The sequence below is a fragment of the Cricetulus griseus genome, assembly GCF_003668045.3.
Source record: "Cricetulus griseus strain 17A/GY chromosome 1 unlocalized genomic scaffold, alternate assembly CriGri-PICRH-1.0 chr1_1, whole genome shotgun sequence".
Taxonomy (NCBI): Eukaryota; Metazoa; Chordata; class Mammalia; order Rodentia; family Cricetidae; genus Cricetulus; species Cricetulus griseus.
Genome location: NW_023276807.1, coordinates 14,343,980 through 14,369,532, shown reverse-complemented (window position 1 = coordinate 14,369,532; position 25,553 = coordinate 14,343,980). Strand labels below are relative to the sequence as shown.

The 25,553-nt window shown below is 40.6% G+C and overlaps 1 protein-coding gene across 1 annotated transcript in view; it reads right to left on the bottom strand.

Annotated features, from left to right (window-relative positions):
• The window catches only part of Prim2 (DNA primase subunit 2), a 193,002-nt gene extending 171,209 nt beyond the window's left edge, over positions 1 to 21,793 (bottom strand). Inside the window, exons 1-5 of the mRNA XM_027392835.2 lie at positions 21,631 to 21,793; positions 20,944 to 21,109; positions 19,508 to 19,611; positions 16,126 to 16,205; positions 14,509 to 14,629 (exon numbers count right to left, since the gene is read on the bottom strand). Of these exons, the coding sequence (XP_027248636.1) occupies positions 14,509 to 14,629; positions 16,126 to 16,205; positions 19,508 to 19,611; positions 20,944 to 21,097 (459 nt within the window). The 5' untranslated portion in view covers positions 21,098 to 21,109; positions 21,631 to 21,793. The remainder of the gene's footprint in view (positions 1 to 14,508; positions 14,630 to 16,125; positions 16,206 to 19,507; positions 19,612 to 20,943; positions 21,110 to 21,630) is intronic.
• Positions 21,794 to 25,553: the final 3,760 nt, after the last annotated feature.

Sequence of the window (25,553 nt, the reverse complement as noted above, 5' to 3'; positions counted from 1 at the left end):
TTTTGCCAATATCTAAAGAGATACATAGAAAGAACAGTAGCGAAGGGCCTATAGGTAGCTCAGTTGGTAGTGACTGTGTTCAGTCCCTAGCAATACAGAAACCCAGGCATGGAGGCATGCATATAAGCCAGTACACAGGGGTGGAGGCAGGAGGATCAGAAACTTAAGGTCACTCTTTTTTGTCCACAAAATGAGTTTAAGATGAGCTTGGGCTACATAAAGTAGTCTTTAAAAAATAAAGAGTAGAGGAGAAGGAAAGTGCAATAATTGGAGGGAAAGAACCATATGTTAAAACCAGACATAGTGACACCTATCATCTCAGAACTGGGGAGGCTGAGAACCATGACAGGAGTTCATGGCCAACCTCAGCTACATAGTGAGATCCTAACTTAAAAAAAAAAAAAAAAATCAAGTTACTAAAGACTAGATGTGAACATTAGCCAAGAGTTACGCTATGCTATTCATTAAAATACCTTTTAAAGTTAAAAATGGTTTAGCTTATTTCTCAGATTTTTAGTCACATATAATACTTGAAACTTACAATATTACTTTTTCAAGGTACTAGCATTTTATTATCTTGTGCTGATTATGTCCTTATAAAAAGACTGACAGCTCTGAGTAGATAAAAATTCTAAACTTCTACTAAAAAAGAAGATGGGGCTGGAGAGACTGCTCAGACGTTAAAGAGCACTGACTGATCTTCCAGAGGTCCTGGATTCATTTCCCATCACCCACATGGTGGCTCACAATCTTCTGTAACTTTAGTTCCAAGGGATCTGACATCTTCCAGCCTCCACAGGCACTACACAAATGTGGTGCACAGACGGACATGCAGGCAAAACACCTATACACATAACTTTTCTAAAAATCTTTTAAAAAGAGAAAGCAGCTCTCTCCCAATTAAATAAAAGATGAGGAAGGGGGACTAGAGAAGACGGCTCAGAGGTAAAAAGCACTGGCTGCTCTTCCAGAGGACCCAGGTTCAATCCCCAGCACCCATATGGCAGCTCACAACTGTCTAAAACTCTAGTTCCCAGGGATCTGACATCTCCACACCAACGTACATAAAATAAAGTTAAATTATAAAAAGTTAATAATAATAATAAAATATATAAGCCAGGCGGTGGTAATGCACACCTTTAATCCCAGCACTTGGGAGGCTGAGGCAGGCGGATCTCTATGAGTTTGAGACCAGCCTCGTCTATAAGAGCTAGTTCCAGACAGGCTCCAAAACTACACAAAGAAACCCTGTCTCGGAACAAAAAAATAAAATAAAATAAATAAAAAGAAAAGACACAGAAATGAAGATAAAAGTGGATCACTGAGAGAAATGTCTATGTCATATGAAATCCTCATTACTCCTTACCTGCACTGACCACACCATGACTTTCACCTGTGACTTCACACAGATTTCTGTCTCTGAAACACCCTTCCATACCTTGTATTTCTCCTGAAAGACTTTTATACAACTCACACTTCATCTCTACAGTTTCCCACAGATCCCCAGCCAGCATTATTCTTATTCTATGCCTATATATAACCATACACCTCAACACTGAACATTGCAGTATCTTTATACTACAGTAGAGGGGTTTATACTTATGTATTTTTACTAGAACATGAACCTAAGTATAAATGTGTTCTGTTATATTCCCAGTTTTTATTACAATACGTGACAAAATGTTCCCTGCCTAAAATACACAAACTACTGAAGGTGACAGTATTCAACTTAAGAAATTCAGAAAAATATAAAATAAGTGAGGGAAAAATGCTGTATAATGAAATACCAAAAGACTAAAATTACCAGTGGGAGATTATGAAAAATACATGATTTATCAAAAGATTAAAAACCATTAATTTGCATAAGAGGAGAGAAATATTCAAATCTATACTAATTAGAAAGCACATCAGGGGTGACCAAGAGCACAACAAATCGTAGTAAAATGACCAAGAATTAGAAGACAGTGGCAGAAATGGAGACCAAAAACTGAGTAATTAAGAAAGATACACACAAAATTAGTCAAACATTATGAAGCCATGACTGGGTCAATGCAAAAATAAATAGCAGCACCCTTAAATAAACGTATTCCTCCACAAGTTAACCAACTTATCTGTACTTCCTACACCAAACCACGCCTTTCACCTCTACACTTGCAATCTCTGAAATACCCTTCACAAGTAGTTAGACTGTTCTATTAATTGTAATATCAGTTTAAGAAGGTATTTGCTTTCGTTTGCTTTTTTTTTTTTTTTTTGCTTCAGTTGCTGTTCTTGACATTCAGGTGGGCACTATAGCAACAGGCCTGGAGGCGCTGCAGCAGTAGAATGGAAGCTGGAGAGTGCGCTGTGGGTGTCTGCAGTGACAGCTGGGTGGGGAGCACAAGGAGAAGTGGGGGAGGCCAGGGCTGTTGGGGAAGCAAGTCAGGCCCAGGCCCAAGGGTTATCTACACTGGAACCGGGGCCCTCTGTCGCTGCTCTTGCTGTCTCCTGACTCCCTTCCAGGGCTGGGGGTTCTCTGGGTAACTTTCTACAGGAGCAAAGAACACGGAGATGTTGCCGCCCTTTTGTGATAAAGCCAGAGAGTTTACAATTCTGCATTCCTCCAAAAGCAACCTGGAGAGGAAAAAGGTGGATTTGGCTTATGGCTTGCAGCCAATTATCGAGGGCCACCAGGGCAGGGCCTCAAGGCAGGGCCTCAAGGCAGGGCCTCAAGGCAGGGCCTCAAGGCAAGAGCAGTCAGAAACTGAAGCAGGGACCGTGGAGGATGTTGCTTGCTGCCTTGCTTTTCCATGGCTGGTTAGCTTGCTCAGCCCGGGGCCATCTCCCCAGGGGTGGCACCACTCAGTGGGACAGGCCTTCCCACCAACCATAATCTCCTACAGTATGCAATCTGACAGGCCTGTTCTCCAATGAGGTTCTTCTTCCCAGATATAGGTGTGTCTGAATAGGTGTTAAATTGGCAAAAACTAACCACACTTAAGGACCGAAAGCACCTGATTGGGGTGAATGAGAAATAATCCCAATAAACACAGTTTGGATAATAAACAGAAAATAAAAATAAATTTAAAAACTAGCTCAAAAGAGATACTTTGCCCAGCCTAGATACAGGGGTGTGGGGGTGGAGAGGCGCCTTGGTCCTGCCTCAACTAGATGATGGAACAGAATTAGTAGACATCCTAGGGGAAGCCTTACCCTCTCTGAGGAGCAGGTGGGAGTGGGGGAAGGAGTGGGGGGGAAGGAGAGGAGGGAAGGGGAACTGGGATTGGAATGTAAAAAATAAATTAATAGTTGGGAGGCAGAGGCAGGTGGATCTCTGTGAGTTCAAGGCCAGCCTGGTCTTCAACGAGAGTTCCAGGACTGTCTCCAAACCTATAGAGAAACCCTGTCTCGAAAAAATAATTAATTAATTAATTGATTAAAACATTTTAAATAAAAAAATACTAGCTCAAAAGGTCTCAAGATATAGTTCAGTGGTTGAGTACGTACCTAGTATGTACAGAGATCTTAGGTTCAATCTCCAGCAACACCCTCCAAAAACTTCTATGAATCACAACATTCAAAATTAAAATCTCATGGAGAGTAGAATAAACAAAACAGACTAGGAAAGCATCAACCTGGAAGATAACGGTTCATAAGAAACCATCTGTAACTCAGCAGATAACCACTGCTAGCAAGAAGAAAGAAGAAATGAATGAGCTATAAAAACTAATACCAGACAGCCAAAAGAATTTAATATAATGATGGCAGAGAATTCTCCAATACATAGACACCATCCATATATTTAAAAAGCCTGGTGAAACCTAAGCAGAATAATTAAAGAGAATCCTGCTCAAGCTGAGGATGTTTAAATCAAACAGAAGTGAATCAACCAAATCTTACCAGGACCTTTAAATGAGCAAAATAGGGCTGGGGAGATGGCTCAGCCGTTGTTAAGAGCACTGACTGTTCTTCCCCAGGACCCGGGTTCAATTCCCAGCACCCACACGGCAGCTCACAACTGTCTATAACTCCAGTTCCAGAAGTCCTCTTCTGGCTTCCACAGGCACCAGGCACAAACAGACACGCAGTCAAAATACTCACAGACATAAAATATATTTTAAAAAGAGCTGAGTGGCTATCTTATCAAACACAGCCCACTTCCCAATGGCAGACATGAATGACACAGGCAGCAGGATGGTAGAACTTCTAAAAGAAAGTATCTGTCAACACAGCGCTTTCTACCTAAGACATCTTTCAATAAAGAGGACCATCTGTTTCCATGGCTTTGGAATAAAAAGGCACTTTCATCCAACCCCCGCTCCAGATTAAAACAAACAAGGTACGTGAATAAAACCTAAAAATATCCTTCAAACTCAGCAGCTTAACAACACCTGGGCCTCTGTGCAAAGAACACTTGGCATTTCCCTGAGTTCCCTTGATGGAAAGTGCATGCTTTTGAGTTACTAGTGCATTATTTACGTAACTGTCCTGGCTCCTCAGTAGATGAAAGGGTAAGAGACCACTTACATTCTTTTCTTGATGTTTATTTATTATATTATTTGATGTATATAGTGTTTTGCCTGCAATTATGTATGTGCCCACACAGGCCACAAGAGGGCATTGAATCCCCTGGAACTAGAATCCACATGGTTGTAAGTGCCATGTAGGGGTGCTGAGAGTCTTCTAAAAGAGCAGCAAGTGCCCTTAACTACTGAGCCAACTCTTAAGCACCCACTTACAGTCTTTATTGGATCTCCTGCCTGCACGCCCACACTTTATCCTGTTTGGGAAATATTTATTTCACTACAATGTCAGGAGTTGAGAGACTAATCTGCAATATCGTAATTCATTTTACCCCATTTTTATTCCAATAGTTTAAAATAAGCTATTCATTAACAAACCCTCTGGGGGCTAGAGAGATGGCTCAGAGGTTAAGAGCACTGGCTGCAGAGCACCTAGGTTCAATTCCCAGCATAACTGTCTGTAACTCCAGTTCCCCGGGATCTGACATCTTCACACTAATAAATTATTTTAATTTTTTTTAAATCCTCTGCTTACATCATTAAACTTGTAATAAGTAAATATTTTAAGAGAAAAACTTTAGTGAAAGGTAGCATGTGTTACAAGTCACTTGAAGCTGATTTTCACACATTTACTAATAAACTGAGTGAATTCAAGTCTTTGAAATCCATAACTGTTCCTTTAATTTCAAACTATCCCAAGACCTCAGTCAACTGGCAGGATGCCTGCTTCACTACATAGTTCTCTGTTACTGAGCTTCTCATTTTCTTCTTTATGACGCTTCCTTATGTTATTTTCTGCAATAACCTTTTGGTGCACAATTAGAAACCTTCCAAACTCTATCTTCTTTGAGGCTCCAACTGGCAAATGTTTTCCGAAAAGAGAGAGAAAGAGAGAGAGAGGAGAAGTAATTTTCTTTCCCCATTTTTACAATGCAGCCCAGTAGACAACTGTTCAACATTACTTGACTCTATGTCTTTAAACTATAGAGTGCTTGGTTATTTTCAACTTTCTTGGACACAAGACAGCCAAACTCTGATTAATAAAAAGCATGATAATATCTGAAGTCATCCAGCTCCTCAAGTTACCAGGACACTAAAGAGTATCACTTCACTAACAAAGGAGAAAATGTGGGAAGTATTGTCAACTGAGAGCATTGCTGCAGCCATATTGATTCAAGAAAATAGAAAATGAAATAAAAGCTCACAGAAAAATAAGGCCAGGTAAAATAAATGGGTCTGCTATTGCTTTCTCTTACCAACTATAATAAATCAAATCTCCATCCATTTATTTTAGTAAGTTGGGAATTATTAAATGTACATTTCTACTGTATTCAAAATCAAATATAGAGCACTAACTTTGTCTTGTACCTGGGCAAAGGGAAGAGAGTATTTACTCTAAGAGATGTCCAAATGTGCACACTGACACTGAAAACATTAGAAACCAGTTTTACAGTCCTGACAATGGTGTCCTATCTGCTGACCCAATTCAACACTTTAATACCTCAAACACTTGAAGGTGATGGATGACATGCCATCTGTCAGGACTGCACCTCCTTTCTTCCAGTGAGATGCTAACTCCAGATTAACCCAGCACACAGAAACACCTTTTCTTTTTTTCTTAACTCACAGACTAGATCACTCTAGCATTAAATTGTTTTACCCTGTTGTTTCCTAAAAATAGTATTTTCAGCCTCCACAGTGTATACACTCTCTCTCTCTCTCTCTCTCTCTCTCTCTCTCTCTCTCTCTCTCTCTCACACACACACACACACACACACACACACCCACTTTAAACACACATACACACTCTACACTGTAAAGTAGCTAAACAGATATGCACACTCTCACTTCATTGTAAATAATGGGTTGGGTAAGAACTCATGAAGCCCTAACTACAAGAGTGACAATGGAGCTGAATGGAGATGGACACACTCCAATGGGCATTTGGATGAAGAACTGATAGCTGGATTACAGCTTAACCTGCCTGAAACTAGGGAAATTCTTCATGGCATTTTACCCTCCAAGTCTTTGGTGCAGAGAACTTGCGAATAACCCCATCATGCCTTACACTCACAACTAGTACACAGGTAACTTACTGGTATGTGCTATTCCTCAAGTTAATGTCTTAATTAGTTTGACAAGTTGATTTGAAATAATGGAAGTCATCTGTGAAAGGTCCACTTAGGTAATCAGCATCTGCCTCTAATCAAACTGAAATGATTAACAAATTAAGTCCTTTAATTAGCATTTTACATAATTTAGGCAAATCCTTCTTAGTTTTAAAAAGGTGAAATAGAATTCATCAGTTAGAATTCCTCTAAATCTTGATTAATTATCTCCTTCAAACTGTATTAATTATCTAATTTTACAGCATGTACAGTAAAAACAAAGAAATATAATTTAGATTAATATTCACTTCTTGAAATCTACTAGCATTTTATAAAATTTAGGCTAGTTCTGTCCATATGAGAAAATTAACAGAAAACTCTAAAGAAAAACAGATTCAGTTTTTTTAATCAACTCTCCAGAGTCAACTTTAGCCACAGTAAAATCAACTGGCATTCCTAAAGAAGGAGAAGGCAGGGGTGAGGATAAGAGGAAAGACAGGGGTGAGGGAAGGAAGAAGGGTAGTAATGGGCACAAAGAAGAAAGCAGGGGGCCAGGAAGCAGCCAAGCTTCCATCACATTACCAGCAAAGTGCTCTCCAAGGAATATCTTCTCCCTGGCAGAACGATGCTGATTTTTATACTACGTATTTCTTCTCATAGCCTGGCCAGAACATCCCTATTCACTAACAAAAGTAAGCAGCCCTGTGTTTGACAAACAAAAGCCAGGTGACACGGCCAAAGCTTAAAGGGTGGTGCAGGATGCCAACTTCATTTCAAATATGTAGTGAGCTCCATTTCTGATAAAAATGGGGTCTCTTCTTTGACATGGAACTTCTAATCTAGAATCCAACTTCTTACCGAAGACAGAAACAAGAAAATTCAAAAACAAATTTTCCACATGACAGACAGCAACAACCTGTGTGAAACTGAAATAAATCATGTCGTTAACCTGCTAAAATACTGTCCCAACTGTGGAGACCTCGATGTGTGTACACACTCATATGCCTGACCACAAAAGAAATGGTAAAAAATAAAAGAAATATAAACCTTTTGAGGACATACTTTAAAAAAAAAAAAGGAAAATACAACCTATTTTAAATAATATACAAGCTAAAGGAAAACCAAGGCAGAGAGAACTAAATATGAGTGTTCTACCTCTAAACCAGAATTCCAGCCTACAACACCATCCCTGAAGAACGAACACCCACAGCCCAAGCCCCAGAGTTCACTGATCGACCAAACACTTCAAACTATTTTAAGCACTTACTCAAGTGGCAATACTTTTAATACAATTTACAATGTTCTACTATATGCACTGGGAAAATATTAGTCTGTTCACTGACTAGAAAAACTATAAGGACTGCTGAGTATTGAACCCAATCCTAAATGAGGCAAGGAATCCACAGACTGATTTAGAGTGCCTCTGACTCTGATGTGACATACACTTACTCTACTCAACTGAAAATATTGCTGTCTCTTAAGATATCAACAGGACAACCAAAGCAAGTGTAAAAGTAAACTTCGAGTTACACATATGCTGAACATTTCATTTCACTGAATTCACTTACTACTTAATAACCTTCTAACCATTTCCTACAGAGAAGAAACACACTCGCACACATGCACACACACACACACACACACACACACACACACACACACACACACACACACACACACACACACCTGCAGAGCATCAACTTCCTTTCATTATTTTCTCTTCTAATCTAAATGAACCATTGGTAACTACAGTACTCTGGCTCCCCCAAATGACAGTTCTAGAGCACAAGAGTTCCTGGTATCCAAGAAAGAAATGCATGCCAAGTACAAGTGGGTTCCTTGAAGCCCAACTTCTTGTGGAAAAAAAAAAACCTGTCAGAAATACATTCAATTTTAGTATCATTACCTCTCATTCACCCCACTCTGAGCCTCATCAAATAAGAACATTTAATTTCAACCAAAAGGTGAAGGAATTTATCAGTGAGAACAGAGAACAAATGAAGGTGGGGCTATGAGTCTGCAGCAGGGAAGGTTTAAAAGCCAGAAGGCAGTCAAATGGAAGACAGACAGAATACTGCACGTTTTCTCAAATATAGACAACCTAGATTTCAACTCAACTACACACACACACACACACACACACACACGCACGCACGCACGCACGCACGCACGCACGCACGCACGCACGCACGCGAGACATAGATGGAGAAAGGGGACTCTGAAGAAGGGTAATGAGGTCTAGCTAAAAGGAAGAAGGGGAGACTGGGAAGGGTTCTGGGAGTGAAGTTAAATATGACCAAGATACAAAGCATGAAGAAAATGCCATAATTAAACCCATTTTATATGAAGGCTTTATGTAAGAAATATCCAAAAGTATTAAGTGTCAAGACTAGAACTGGCCAATCTTCAGAAACCCAAAAAGTCTAACTGAATGAATAAAAGTATCACTATTTATAACATCACTTATCTGATTGTATTTTTGTTTTGTTATGTTTGAGACAGGGCCTCATTATGTATCTCTAGCTGGCCTAAAACTCACTACATAGACCAGGCTGGTCTTGAACTCAGGAATCTACTTGTCTCTGCCTCCCAAGTGCTACAAATAAAGGCTAGCCCGCCACACCTGGCACAACCACACCTGGCACTTTAGACATTTAATACCATTTCCAGAATCAGAAGTCTCAGAATCAGTTCAGTTTCTGTATGCATCACAGAGTGCTTAATAAATAAGGTTAGTATTACCATGTATTTGTCAAGGACGATGTAACTCATGTAGATGATTTCATTCAATTTTATATTAATCCTATGTTTCACTAAAAGTTCAGTAACTTGGTCAAGAGGATAAGTCTGCTGCATTAATTTTCCCTTAGCAGTCTTTAGTTTCACAACCATGTGTGTGGTATTTTGGCTCCACTGTTTTCACCCTTGCCCTCTAATCTCAGCCTAGCATTCTGAACTGCTGGTGCTCATCTCCATTGGCCTACTGGCGTTTACAAGCAACATTTTCACAGGAAAATACGTTATCCTGTCCCAAAAATATACTCCTGTTTTTACATCCCTGAGATCACCAGCATCATACTACCCTTATCTTCTGCACTGAGATCCGGCACCAACCTCTCTTCATATCCACTAACCATGCAGTTCTCAGGCTACTTCCACGAAGACTCAAGCTACTGCACTAATTCAAGCTCTCAGTTCGTTACTCAACAAACAATCCTCCTCACCCACATTAACAGACACAACTAATGTCCTTCTGAAATCACCTGCCTCATCAGCAATCTACCCCTTTGCAGACTCAAGTCTCAACCTAGGCCGCTGTGGTTATCCCCATCAAAGAGATTTGTGTCACGCTCCTCCTCAAAAACCTTCACCAATGCCCTCCTGTCCTTCTATCTAGCTAACCTCATCCTCTACTCTTTTCCATAACTGAAAACAGATTTTCCTGTCACAAGACTGTATGCTACAGCCAAGATTCACATTGAGACACATAAAGTATTTCCTGTAAGTAAAAACAACAGCACTAAATAACATTAGATAAACAAAGTGGGGTGGAAGAATATCATTTTAAGGTGTGTTACTTTTGTTTATGCTCTGGAACATTTGTTTAATAATGTAAAGATGTGTTGCTTTTGTTTATGTTGCATTTGTTTAACTCTGTGAAGCGATGATTCTTTGCCTGTCTAAAACACCTGATAGTCTAATAAAGAGCTGAATGGCCAGTAGCTAGGCAGGAGAAAGGATAAGAGGGGCTGGCAGGCAGAGAGAATAGATAGGAGGAGAAATGAGAAAAGGAGGAAAAAGGAGCAAAATAGAACAAGGAGAAGAAAACATCAAGGGCCAGCCACTGAGCCACCCAGCCAGCCACTGAGTAAGAATGAAGTAGCATATACAAAAGTAAGAAAAGGAAAAAGCCTGAGGCAAAGGTAGTTGGGATAATTTAAGTAAAAAAAAAAAAAAAAAAAGCTGGCTAGAAACAAGTCAAGCAAAGGTCAGGTATTCATAAGAAAAATAAGCCTCCATGTGTGATTTATTTGGAAACTAGGTGGGTGGCAGACCCCCAAAGAGTAAGAGCAAAGAGTAAAAAACATACTACAACAAAGTGGAGCTGGAGAGATGACTCATCGGTTAAAAGCACTGGCTACTCTTCCAGAGGATCCAGGATCAAAGACCAGCACCCACATGGCAGCTCACAACTACAGATCCAGAGGATCTGAAACCCTCACACAGATATACATACAGGCAAAACACCAATGCACATAAAAAAAAAAGTAAAAATAAGCAAATCATAAACAAAGAATCTCAAGACCTCTAGGAGACCACTAGAGAGGCAAAGATGTTACTCTGAAATGAGATAGGGAACTATGGCTACGTTCAAGCTAGAAATGGATAAAAGGAGCACACAGAACAGAAAAAAGCCAGCCATTATTGATGAGGAACAGAGGGGAAAGGAACCAGCTCCAGTGAGCCTTTCCAGAGGAACAAGAGAGAACCCTAATCTATCCCTCAGTCCATCTCTGTTACATGCACTGAGAAGATGTCTACAAGGAGAACAGAAGGACAAGTCCTTCCAAAGGACCTGAGAACACACAGCCAATCTTGACACTTTCTCTTGAGGAAGTTGGCTCACCTACTCCACTGGAATTCTGGGACATGATGCATTCACCACAGTGAAGAGCTATCACCCGCTTAGGAAGGAGAGCACAAGAAAGCATACTGCCGTCATGCTGCTTCTGACTCTTCATCTAATATGCTCGAGTGTTCTTATGGTTACTGTACGTATGTGGGACTGGGAGATTAAGATTGTTTTCACAAGAAATACAAGAGCTTCCATCTAGAACTTAGAAAAACAATGCATCTGGGATGATGGCGTCCCTAGTGTTGTTCAACTAGATAGTACAAATGGAAGTCACTGGAGGTCTGCAAGGCCTGGGTACTTCTCAGCTTTATCAGACACAAAGCTGTCCTCCTTTAAATTCATTAACACTTAAAATGCACCACAAAGTTAGCTACAATCCCAAAGCAAAATGCAGAGGTAAGCATTTCATATTGGTTTATAAAACAATCCTTGATACTCAATTCAATAAATGGAAATGGTAGCCACATAAACATGAAACATAAAGAAAAAAGGGGGGAAATTCAGTTACACAGAACTATCTAGTGCACTGTAGGTACTCTAGCATCCCACTAAAAATACCATAAAGCTGTCTAGATGATCTGTTGGAGAGACAGTATTCTATATAGTCCAGTTGGCTAGCCCCAGGACTAGCCAACAAGCTATTCTAAAAAGCCCAGTGTGCAACAATGAGTCAGCCTCCCTTGATAATACCTCTTTCTTGTGACTGAAAGGAAAATCTATCCAAGTCCTTAACTGTGCTGTGCCTCACAAATTAAGTTTAATTATTCCCAGCTGGAGCACAAGTCTACTGTTTGGGTTTTAGTTTACAATGATCTTTGAATACTACATGAGTAAACCATTAATCATGAACTAACACATCCAAAAATGTTAGATCACCAAAAATAGGTGAAGAGAGGGCTGAAGAGAAACTATTTGATGCACAAACATAAGACCCAAGTTCAGATTCCCAGCATCCACATAAAAAGCTGGATGTGGGGCCCAAGTCTGTTATCCCATGGCAGGGAGGCAGAGACAGGAAGATCACCCAGGGGTTGCTGGCCAGTCATGCTAGATGAATCAGTGTATTCAGGTTCAGTGAGAAACCCTGTCTCAAAAACAAAGTGGAGAGCAATAAATGGAGGCATCCAAGTTTGATCTGTGACTTCCATATACAAGCATACCCATACCCAGACAGAAAAGGAAATTTTGAATAATGAAGTTGTATGGTTCCCCAACAGATGTTACACAGAGACACAAAGGTTGGGGAAAGCACCTGTGGTATATTTAATATACTTAGTTTCTAATTCTGACAAGAATTATTAGTTAAAAGAGAGCATTTTAGCAAAACTACAGTTAATGCCGTCATTTCCAGCATCAACGTAAATCTCTAATCTCACACCTGTGTTTGCATATCCTTTTTGATGAGCCCTGTCACTTTAAATGTCACTTCCTTTCCGTGCTAGTTAAGGACAACCTGTGAGAAAAAAATCTGATCCATATTAACTAACATGTTTTATAATTTACATCTCTCAAAATATCCACTAGTCTGCCTGGGGCAGGGAGAAGGGAGGGGGATATTTCTAACCTCTCTGATCTTTGGGCTCCTCGGGGAGCTGCTGGGAGGATTAAATAGAAGCCCATAATACATTTAGCCAAATTCTTGGTACTCAATAGATACAGCAGACGTCAGCTTGCAGTGATCGGCTCCTCTCCTTACATCTCTTAGCGGATGCAGACTCTATTCAGTCATTGGTATCCTTCTTCAGGAAATCAGGATCCCATGCTAGTTTGGATACAGTTCTTTTCCCTAATATTTACAAAGTGATCTTAACCCTTGGATCATCCACAGAAGTTTAAGTACATGAAAGGTTAAGTACAATAGAGTGTACAGGGTTCTCTTGCTCAAAACTGGGGCCTGGGGATGGCAGACTTAACAGAGATAAGCAAGAGGACAAAGCCACAGAGCATCAACAGCAAGAGAAAGGCATGAGTCTTCAAAGCCACATTACCATCCAGCAGCAGGTAAAGAAATAACAGAGGTGTACCAAAAAAGGAACACAGTTGTCCTGATCTCACGTACTGTTAGAGAGTAAGCATAGCAGAATGACAAATTCTAAGCCAATAGCTGCTGCTGTAACTACATCCTTGTGCTCTGTAACCAAGATTGGCTAAAAGATCATTGAGAACACACTCCCCACCCCACCCCCAAGATTTTTTACAAGTCATTAGCCACATCCTTAAATCTTACTGTTTTGAGGTCTCACTGTGTAGCCTTATCTGCCCTGGAACTCACTGTAAGCCAGTCTGGTCATGACCTAGTATCTTCCTCTCACCTCTGCCTCAATGCTGGGCTGACAGCATGTGCCATTACACCCAACAGAGAAACCCTGGTTGTGTATTCTCACCCACATGATAAGCCTAGAATAAGTTAAGCTGACCCAGACCTCAAACTAATCATGACATGAGTCTTCAACCAATAAGGATTGGGTTTTAAGGGCACTTGGAGAAAAGGGGGAAGGTTATGACGATTATGAAATGAAAATATGGCCTATGTTTTAGTATCTATTTCAGAACAGCTTCAGAAAACATGAACACTATCTCACAATATTTTTAATTAACACTTAACACTGAGATGATATTTAGTAAGGTTAATTTCATTCTTTTATACACAGATATACATACACGTTATCTCGTATGTGGGAAACATCAACTAATTTAAAGTCGTATTTTCCAAGGGCAGAGTTGTGGGCGTAGTTATCAAACAATGTGACTCTCAGGAATTTTTGTTTTAAAACTACATAAGAACTTTTAAAATAGGTGACTTCCACCAGTTAGTTTGAAAATGCTTACATATGTTAATTTTAGTCTTCAAGAGTAATTAGTTCAGTTTGAAGTTCCACGTTTTGGTAGTCTCTAGGTTTAAGCTACCTTATGAACAGAATCTAGTTCTATAACTCTAGAAACTCTAGAAAACCCAAATTCTGTGAATCCTAAAATATTATTAAAGGACTACCTGCCATGATTTTTATACTTATATACATATAAAAACAGGTCTCAACTACTGAGAGTTCAGCAATCATTTTTCCCTATTCTTTAAATACAAAAGTTACCAACAGGGTATCTGCCCAGTTAGTACACATAAAATAAGGTTGGTCTATATAATTATTCAATGTTACAGACCACTATAAGAACAAATGATAGTAAGAGTCAGTCTCACAAAAAACAAAAGTAAGATGGAGGGGAAAGTAGAAAAAAATATTTGTATTTATATAAACACACTTACAGCTTCAAAATGCAAATGACTATCCTTTAGGAAATTCTGAACTTTATCTTTGGGTAAAATACTGAATCGAAATCGAAGCAGATCCATTTCTTGTTGAATAAACCATCGTCTAAGATCTTCACTGGAATGGAAACAGAAATGAGTATAAGTTAAAAACCCAATGATGATTAGATTCAAGAGATTTCCTAACACGGTATTCAAGGCAAATCAGACACCAAGAGAGTGGTCAAGAGCAGACCAGTCCTCTCTAAGTAAAGAGAAAGAGTCCTCAGCGTCATTGCCTGTGTGCACTGGTCCATCTGTTTACAGACAGAATGTGCAAACTGGAAACCACCATCTTCCACGTGGATGCTGGGTGTGAGGCCCAGGGTGTCATAAAAAGGATTAAACACAGAATATTTTGAGAAAACCAATATAATGATTGAATAGCATAAAAAAAATAGCTCACCACATTTAAAGTAACTCTCATAGAGTCCGTTACACTGGGAGGTGAGGCATTCCTTTCTTGAGGTGGTTTTGTACACATCAATTAAACACCAAAATCTTAAAAGTCATTTGATCTCTGAATGGGTTAACATGAGTAAACTTTGCCAGGGAAAAGGGTAAGCTTTACAGTAAGCTTCAACATTTTTGGTTTTGTTTTTTGTTTTGTGTTGTTTTGGGTTATTTTTTTTTTTGCTTTTTATTTTCTTTAAATAACCTTTTTTTTCATTTATTTTACATCCTGACTGCAGTTTCCCCTCCCTCCTCTCCTCCCAGTCAACCCCCCACCCTGTACACCCACCCCAAACTTCAATATTTTAAAGTCAAAATAAAAATATACCAATCCATAAGACAAATGCATAGCTGGCATGCATGCTACATTATATAATAACTACTGCATGTAAAATATAATTTCATTTTTGTGAGGTGACTTTTATACACTACCAGCAATTTAGTGGCTGTGTAGCTTATATAAACAACATATGCTTTTCTATAAAGCCAAAACTCTAACTTTGAAGCCTTGAGCCAAATATGCTATCATTTAGGATCTTGTGAGAAGGAGCAATTCAAAAATACTCAACCCGTAACCTAACAATAAAAAGAAACAACCATAGCTCTGATAGTTGACCAGTAATTAAGGGGGAAGTTAGACTGTAAAAAAGCAGTTAGCTCCTTCTCCCTCTGGGTGGCAGCATTGAGTTACAGGAATCCAGCTACCAAATGAAAATAGATGAAATTCAATAGGCTTCAAAATCTCAAATTAGAGAACTTGTATCAAATTCAAGTACACTTTTGAATCAATGTCTCTTGGTAATAGTACCGGTTTTTTTCTTGGAAAAGTATCAAAAGTTGTCTTCCTAATAAAATCCCTTATAAATTTAAATCCCAAAATCGAGAGTCTCTCTCATGCAGATAAAACTTTAGTCCAGCAAATCTGCAACAACTTTTTTTCAGCATTTTCCAGTAAAACGACTTATTTCAAAGAATTCACAATGATGTTCAGCCTATGACATGCTGCTTCCCCCGGCGTCATTCTGGTTTTTTCCTACAGGCAGTTCAAAAACATGCCAACTTCATATGAACCAATTTATAACCCGAGATCAAATCTGAGCGTGAATTTAAGTGTATACTCACGACTGGCAGTACGCAAGGCGCAAAATAAAGTGGGAAATATGATCCCTTCTTCGTGGCTCATACTCGTCTTCTAAGTTCTCCTTGGAAACGAAACAACACAAATAAATGCGCACATTAGAACGACAAGGGGTGTAAAGAAATGCTGACTCAACACAGCCAATGGTAAAACAGAAGCTGCGAAAACACGTTTCTTCATATGCTTTCCAGGATATTATCATTTTATTTCCACCAGGTAAAACTGAGAACTTCACTGTCTCATTGAAAGCTCCTGGGTTGGGCCCAGCTATTTTCTTCACTCTCTCCCCTAACTTTACCAGCTTACACCCAGGATATTCACCCTCTCAGTCATTCCTAAAACTCAGCCCTCAACTCCTTTCATTTTGACTGTTCCAAGTATGAAAAAAAAACTTAATATTTAATTCTAAATTAAAATATATAACCACATCTACAGTCTATCTTCAAATACTGAGAACATTTAGAGAAAAAATATATAACTACAGGAATGTGAAATATAAAATTCAGTCTCTAGCCTGAAGTACACAATTATCAATGCCAATGAATTCTTATCCAAGCCCAAACTAGTGAGCCTGAACATGTGCCTGGCACTTAACTAGGTACAGGCACTGTTTAAGGCATTCTGAATGTACAAACACACTTTTAAAACTGTGTAATGAAGTTTCCTGTGCCTTTATTTGAAAGATGAGGAAGTTGAGGCACTAAGAGGTCAAATAACTTTCCAGAACAAAGTTCATCAGCTTTCAGTTACTCTAACAAAATAGGAGACGAGCCATTTAAGGGGAGAAAGGTTCATTCTTGGCTCACAGATTAGGATTGTACTACAGTCATTTATTCCACTACTTTGGGGTCTGTGGCAAAGCAGAACATTGTGAGAGGGACGCATGCTGAAGCAGAGCTGCTCACCACATAGGAGTGGCAAGGAAGCAGCCGAGAGTGGAGGAGACCAGGGTCTCGATATGCCCCTCAGCGGATGCCTCAATGACCAAAACCTCCCACTAGGCCTCACTCTCCCCTCTTAAAGATTTCACCTCCCTTCAAATACACCAAGCTGGTGATCAAGGTTTTCAACACTCGGGCCTAGGGGAGGCATTCCAGATTCAATCAACAACACAAAGCCTATAAACAGCAAAAGCTGACTGATACATAATCATCTTCTTCCTCACTTCTTAGAAAAGCAGCTGTAGGCTTCACCAGCTGCCCGAAGGCCCCTATTGTAGTGCCTTCCCAACGGCATTAAGATTGTGTATCCACATGACACATTGCAACTTCCCTTCCATCTCCATGGACACAGCATCTCACCTTCCTTGTCCAATCACTAAAACCTCCAACTCACTTGCTGTTACCTCAGATGGCCCTTGGCAGGAAAATGACTGTGGAAGACATCCTAGTGTCAATCTCTGGCCACTGGTCAATCCACATGCAGCAAAATGGGTGAGCATACCTGCATGCATGCATATATCACTCACACAAATAAAAAATAAAATTAACACATACATGTGTCAAGTATATCTGTGTATGTCTGTATCTTCTCTTTTCCCTAAAACGTCTACATTCTTCCCTAATCTCCCCTGTAACTTTAGCGAAACATCTAACAAGAGCATCCATACCCACCTTGCCACCTCTCTCCTCCAACAGCTATCACTATTCTGGTTTCTGCCCCATCTCCAGGGGCCCATCCAGATGCCAGCTCCACTGTATACTGTACAACTAACCTTAGATAACCTACTTAAGTTTACGAAATTGTTAGGATTAAAAATACCATTACAAAATAAAATGACCCAGTTAAAATTCTGGATCTACCATTTACCATTTTATGAGCATGAGCATGAAATATAAGAACACAAGGTCTTCATCTATAAAATAGAGTAGTAACAGTACCTAACTCATAAGACAAACTATATGGGCCAATATAAGCAATATACTTACAGCCAAATTTGGCACAAAATAAGCATAATACCAATGGCTGATGTTGTTTTCTTGTGTTGTCTTTATTAATATGACCAATGTTATTCAAGCACCAACCTTATTTGGCTTCTGTGACACTTCCATCCCAGCTCATCACCTCATTCTCACGAAGCTCCTTCTCTATCTCCTTCCCAGACTTTAGATACGGGGATTCTCCTCACCCTGCCCCCACTACCTTCTCTAATTAATTCCCTAGTGCATTCTCACTTAGTCTTGTTGATTCCAACCTTCTCAGAAGGTTACACTCCCACCAAGCATGCCTTCTCTTAAGTCCAGACTTGCATATAAAGAAGTCTAAAGATACTATCACAGTTGTGTCCAGAACAAAACTCAACATCTTGGTTCCAGGACCAGCTTCTCTTCTGTATGTCACATCTTAAAATAGCAACACCATTTTAAATGTCACCCACAGACTCGTGTTTCAACACTTGGTCCCCAGCTGGTGGCATTAGTCTGGCAGTTGTAGAATCTTTGGACACTGGACCTCACTGACTATGGTAGGTCACTAGGGGCAGACCTATGACGGTTACACCCACTTCTGGTTGTGATTGTGTTCTCTGCTTTCTGTCTGCCACAATGAGGTGAGGAACCCCAACTCTACTCTGCCACCATTATGAAATCTGCTGTGCCTTTACCACTATGACCTCTAAAACCATGAGTCAAACCTCTCCTCCCTTAAACTATTTCCATCAGCTATTTTGTACTCTCTGGTTTATCCCCTTGGGATAAGTCACTAAAATCTTTTCAGTCTACACCAATATCTCTTCAATTGTACCCATCTCTCATAAATTCAAAGTCTCATCATCCCAGGCTCCTGTGCTCTCCCATCCAAGATGACTCTATCAACCTACTGTTGGCAATTATCTTCCCAAAATAAAAATGTTATGATATCTGTCAAGATGCAATTCCAAGACAGATGTGGTGCTGCACAGCTGTTATTTCAGCATTCCAGAGGACAAGGATCAATAGTGCAGAACCAACATGGACTACATCACAGAGGTCAAGGGAAGCTTAGACTGGGGAACAACCCCCTCCTCTGGGAAACCTTCTAAATTTCCCCCATCTGAGCCAGGCAACTGCACATGCTCCTGGAGTAACCAGACAAAAACAACATGCATCACTCTGTATGACACCTACAGAGATGCAGGTGATCTCCATAGTCAGTCAGTGGGTACAATGTACAGGGCAATGCTGCAATAAGAAATTCAGAGGGCAGAAGGACAGCAGTCCTGAAGGGGGAGGAAAATGCTGTACTATAATCATCTAACTATATGTCAATCATCTCAAGCAGTCTAAACCTAATGCCTAATAAAAGACCTTTCCCATCACTTACACTCAGTAATGCAAACACATACAACCTGAAAGGACCATTCTCCCGCCATGCCTTTCTAGTACTTACTCTGTAGGAAAACTTGAGTTTTCGAATCTCAGCCTCCAACTTATTCTGGTACTGTTCTGTTCCCTTCACATAGCTCACACCAAGATTCTCAATTGTTTTTAGCACTGGGGGGGAAAAGATTAAAAAGCAAGTATAAATCCAAGATAAATAAAAAGACATCTATCGAAGATAAAAACCTAGTGGTGGCGCATGCCCTTAATCCCAGCACTAGGGAGGCAGAGGCAGGCATATCTCTGTGAGTTTGAGACCAGCCTGGTCTACAAGAGCAGGACAGCCTCCAAAGCCACAGAGAAACCCTGTCTTGAAAAAACAAAACAAAACAAAACAAAACAAACAAAAAAATCCTATGGACAGCAATTTTCTAATTACTTGTTCTTAGAACATGACAGCATTAACAATTTTGTTTTCTGCAAGTACATTACATGACTTGTGTTTGTAAGAGGATAAACCCCACCAAGGTGCCAAATAATACAAAATAATCTAACACCAGAGGTTTTCAGCCAGGGAAGATGAAAAAGTTGTGGGTGATCCTTCCTGCTGTAGACCAAGGCCCCAAGGTTGAGAAGTAAAAAGGCCCACATGTCAGTCTGAAGAAAAACTTTGCAGTCTGGAGTCTGCAGTCTGTCTACTTTGACTTACTCAGCACAGGAGGAAGATAAAAAGGAGAAGAAAAAGAAATGGGCGTCCCTTTCTATAACCTTTTTTTCCCTGGTCTTCACTCACACTGGACAATGATGAGTGCCCATCTCCTGTGTTAGCAGCTCTAACCCTGCTACTCTAAGAAAAACTAACAGTATTTCCCGTCTCCTGGCTATTCCAGCAAGAACATTCTGGAACATAAACTCTGAAGACAACGCTAGTATTTGTCTCAGTTCGTGTCTAGCTCATTCGAATCTTCATCCCCACACAAAGGATAAGAGGCTTCAGTTCAGTGGCCACGTCCTTCTTACACTCAGATCCTGCATGGTGTAATATGCCTTCAGACAGCCACTTCTCCACTCACCCCTAACTAGACACTGAAAACAACAGCTCTCGTTCACAGCTCCAAACCTTTGTAGAGATCGATTTTTTACTCATTTCTTCAGAAACCAAACCAAATTTCAACTTCTCTAAGAAGCCTTACTTAATTAGACTAAGCTAGTTACTCTCACTTTTATGCTCCAGGGGCATTAATATTTCCTTCTACCAAAGCAGAGGGGAACTTGATGTATGACTTCTCTCTCTCTCCCCTCTCCCCTCTTCTCCCCCCCTCTCTCCATAATAGGTACAGTTTCAACAAAGAACTGAATTACATTCCTCATCAGAAAGTCCCTGCCACCTGAACAGAATAACAAACTCTCAACGAAAATTCAGCAAATGGACTGCCTTCATTCATTGCCACAAATGATAACTTCGTTTCCCAAGAATACAAACATTTGAATTTAAATGCCACTTACATTTAAGTCTATCAACAGCCAGGTTTTCAAACTCTATCAAGGATATGTTTTCAGAGGGTGGCTGTAGGTAAAACTGAAGGCTGTGAGGGTAACAAGCATTTCTCTGGTCGCCAGCCAATCTTAGCTTCTTCCGAGTCCTTCCTGAGAACTGCATCTTGACCACCTTCTGAAAGTAGTGAATTTTTAAAAAATTCTTAAATGATGGGGGAAATGTTAAAAACGATAGGAGAGTTGAAAACAACAAAACAGACATGTGGCTACACACACAAAATACTGACTGCATGCACATACCATTAAAAGTGATTATACTTAAGCGATGCCCCATTTTCTACATATATCTGTAATAAGGAGGGCGAGTGAGGGTAGGGATTATACTGGGAAGGATGCAGGTGGTGGCCCATTTAGCAAGAGGGATGTGATGCTGTGTCTCCACCCTTGGACAACTGCGAACCCAAGACCAGACCGGGTTTTAGTGGGAGACAGTCCTGAAATCAAGGGAAAGAAAAGTAGATTCCACCTGGATAAGAGACTTACTCCCCATCTTAGAACCCCGGGGAAACAGACTTTTAAATCTATCCTTTGAATCCAGCCTTCCAGAACATTCAAAAGTGCCTCAAGTTCCCGCCCGGGCCCCGGGCGCCTCCCGGGCCGCGTCTCTCCCCGCCCTCCAAACCCCGAGAACATCACCTGTCACTCGGTCCCACCAGGTCAACTTGCAAACTTTCAACTCCACGATTTCTCCGTCCCAAATAAACCCGCAAGATTTTCTTTAACCAGCCAGCAACCAAACTGGAGGGAACACCCGCGCTGACAGCTGCACTTTCCCAGTGGCGGGAGAGTTCATTTGGGACCGGAAGCGGAAGTGTGATACACAGGTCCCACCCCCTGGCGTCCCGCCCACCGCGGTGCTGCACGAGATGCGCGGGGTCCGTGGGAACCGGTGAAGGGGGAAAGCTTGCTTCATGCGTTTTGCTTGTTGTTGCTGGGTTTTGTATGTGTGTGTGTTTTGTTTTGCCTTGTTTGCGGCGGTTCGATCTTTCTGAGGTAGGGTCTCCCACTGCGGCCAAGTCTAACTTGGAATTGATGGCGATCCGTCTGCCTCAGCCTCCCAAATGCTGGGGTTACGGGCTGAGCCACAACCGCCCGCCATAATTATCTTAAATACCGTATCTGTGGGTTTGGGGAGGAACCTGCAGGATTTAGCAGAAATGCTCGGGGACCACAGGGAAGCCGGCGGGACGGACATCCTTCCCACGGAGTTTAAGAGCCCCGCTGCCCTCTGCGGTGTTCGAGCCGCGGCCCCTAGGTGGCGTGTCTCCCTTACAAAAGCCGCAGGCAGAGTCCCTGGAAAAAACGCTGGAAGCCCAGCGGTTTTAGAGAATGCAAGGAATATTCAAACACTTTAAAGCTTCTCAATACCCACCTAAGATGGACTAAACTGGTGACTTTCCCAAGTACCAGAACCTGTTTTTTAAGCAGTTTACATGTCAATTTTTATTCTCAGGCCACACAAAGTAGGCTCTGGTTATTAGCTCCAATTTACACAACGAACTGTGACTTCCAAAGGTTGCTTGACAAATAATAGAGCTGAAGTGACTACCATGGAACTCCACTTGGCCAACCGTCTTGCTGTCCTGATTCCACTAATGTGATCGTAGGGTACCCATTTCCCCTCTGTGATATATACACAGTTGACATCACCAAGCCCAAGGAAACTCCTAAAACCTGTGAACTACCTTTGAAAAAGAAACTGAAACACAGAACAGAGATTATGCACATGAACAGTCTTAAGGATACCACGGAAATTGAAGTAAAATCACAAAAGAATTTTTAAAAAATCTTTAGATCTGACTATATAAAAGCACGATTGTGCATCTAAAAAAAGTTCACAGAATTATTTGCAAGAAAAGGTTTACCAGCTGACATCTAAAAAAAGTTCACAGAATTATTTGCAAGAAAAGGTTTACCAGCTGACCTGAACAAGGGGGAGCTCTTGGTTCCCAGACTGATAGCTGGGAAACCAGCATGGATCTGATCCAGACCCCATGAACGTGGGTATCAGTGAGGAGACCTCAGAAATCCATGGGGCCTCCTGTAGTAGATCAGTACTTATCCCTAGCATAGGTGTGGACTTTGGGAGCCCATTTCACATAGAGGGATACTCGTTGATCCAAGACACACGAGGGAGGACCTAGGCCCTATCCCAAATGATATGACAGACTCTGAAGACCTCCTATGTAAGGCCTCACCCTCCCTGGGAGCAGAAAGAGTATTGATAGGTAGAGTTTTAGTTGGGGGGGAGGTGGTAGGGAAGAAGGGGAGGGAGAGGGAACTGGGATTGACATGTAAAACAATCTTGTTTCTAATTCAAATAAAAATACAGACATCAACAGCAAAAAAAAAAAAGTTACCATAAATATAACTCAAAAGGTTAATACCTCAGGAATTAAAGAAAATCGACTTATTAGAGAAAAATTCTTACACAAATTAAAACATCAGCTCCTAGTTAATTGTAAACTATGAAAATGTTTATTACTATCAGCAATGAAATTTTCCTTGCAAAATTGGCAAAGATCTACCTGCTTCTGCCTCCCCAGTACTAGAATTTAAAGCATTGCCACCATGCCAGATTTATTTTTTATATGTGTATATCACTCTACTATGGGTCTTCATGTTTTGGGAACATGAACTACTAACACATATGATGAATTGTTTCCTAAGGGAAAGTGCACCTATAAGCCAGTTATGTACACCGTTTCAAATGGTTCATGACCATCACTTGTGGCTTCTTAAGAATTCCACAGCTACTGGATTTTAGCTCTTTTGGGGGCAGCTCCTTTTATGTATCTTCATGTATAACTATGTAATCCCTTAAATGCCTACCTTTGAAGTTAAAATATGAAATAACTAATGTCATTGTATGACTAATCCATAAGGAACTAGAAAAAAAGGTTTAACCTTGCCAAAATCTTAATATGTGATGTAATAAATATCTTTATATCATATCAAAAAATCTATTTTGTTTTTTGTTTTTAATTTATTTTTTTAGTCGTGAGCCTAGCTTTTTTTTCCCCAAGAAATTTTTTTATTAGTTCAAATTAGAAACAAGGCTGCTTCACATGGTAATCCCTTCTGTGAGCCTAGCTTTCAACAGCCCTGTTTTTAATTTATATATTTATATGTGTGGATGTTTTGTTGGATTGTATGACTAGCATCTCTTGCATGCATTGACAACAGAGGCCAGAAGAGGGCATCAGATCCCCTGAGACTGGAGTTACAAAAAAGGAATTCACCCTGTAGGGCTGGGATTAGAACCTGAGTGCAGGAAGAGCAGCAAATGCTCCTGACTGCTGAGCCATCTCACCAGCCCCTTCAAAGACTATATTTTATTTCAGAGAACAAAATAGCCTTAGTCTATAAGCTATAGCAGCATCATTATTTTCTAATATAAATGTGGGTCACTATACACTGTAAAAACTGTTTTCTGTATCCAATTGAAAGGCATACATCCCTATCACAGGAGCAATAACACACGATGGCATAGACATTTCAGAAGTCCTTTCAGTGAACGAGCTCTCTCGTTCATCCATTTCATCAACAAATGGTGGATTAATATAATACTCAGCCCTAGCAAACAAGACTCAGGAAGCTATAGACGCTGACCTCATGGGGGGGGAACATATTCACAAACACAATTTTACTTTCGCTAAACCATAGGCAATCAAAAGCGGGGACTACTGTGCCATTTCTGTAACCTCAGCTCCTGGATCTCAAGAGCCTTCAATAAATATTTATGAAATAAGATTGATGAGTCCCTGAGAGATGTATGAGGAAAGTGCTGGGATCAGCTTCACATAAACAGATGGTTTCAATCAAATGTGACTCTGGCCTTGGAAACTTCCAGTACTCATCTGAAAACTCTGTATGCATTCCTTCCAGAATGACTTGGCTCCCCAGTTTATCCTGTAATAAAGTACAGAGTACCTTCTGCAGCATAATTTCCATGATTCATCACTGCTCGATGCCTGTGCTGGACACTACCAGTTGCAGACAGTCTAACCGAGAAGGCATTCACCCTGAGTTGACTTCACCACTCAAGTCTGTTCTGTGGAGCTTTACACAGTTGAGAGTTTAGTTGCCATACTTGGTATGTTGAAGTGTACCTACATCCTTCCCCAGTTTAGGGAGTGTTACCCTAAAGCCCATGGATGTGCTAAACTTCTTTACCAACTGAGCATGCTCTGACCTCCACACCCTGCCAGCTCTGCTCACCATAGAAAGTACAGGAAAAGAAGCCTTTCCAACAGGGTGCCTGACCCAGAAAAATAAAGGCGAACTTGGCCACCTTCTGCTCCCTCCACCCTCCTGACTTCATTTCCTACTTCCTAGAGTTTGGCTATGAAAGAAATCTAAAAGCAAGCATCCCAATCTTTCTCTCTTTGCTTCCATTAGTCTAACAGTGAAGGTCATGAGAGCAAGAAAGAGAACATAGCTTTATGTAGTACCAGGAGGAAGAAACACCCTTCCAAATATCACCATGGCTTATTTTATTCTGGAAATATCAAATAGCCCTACTAAGTGCCAGGCAGTCTTACCCAATGAAAGAGCCC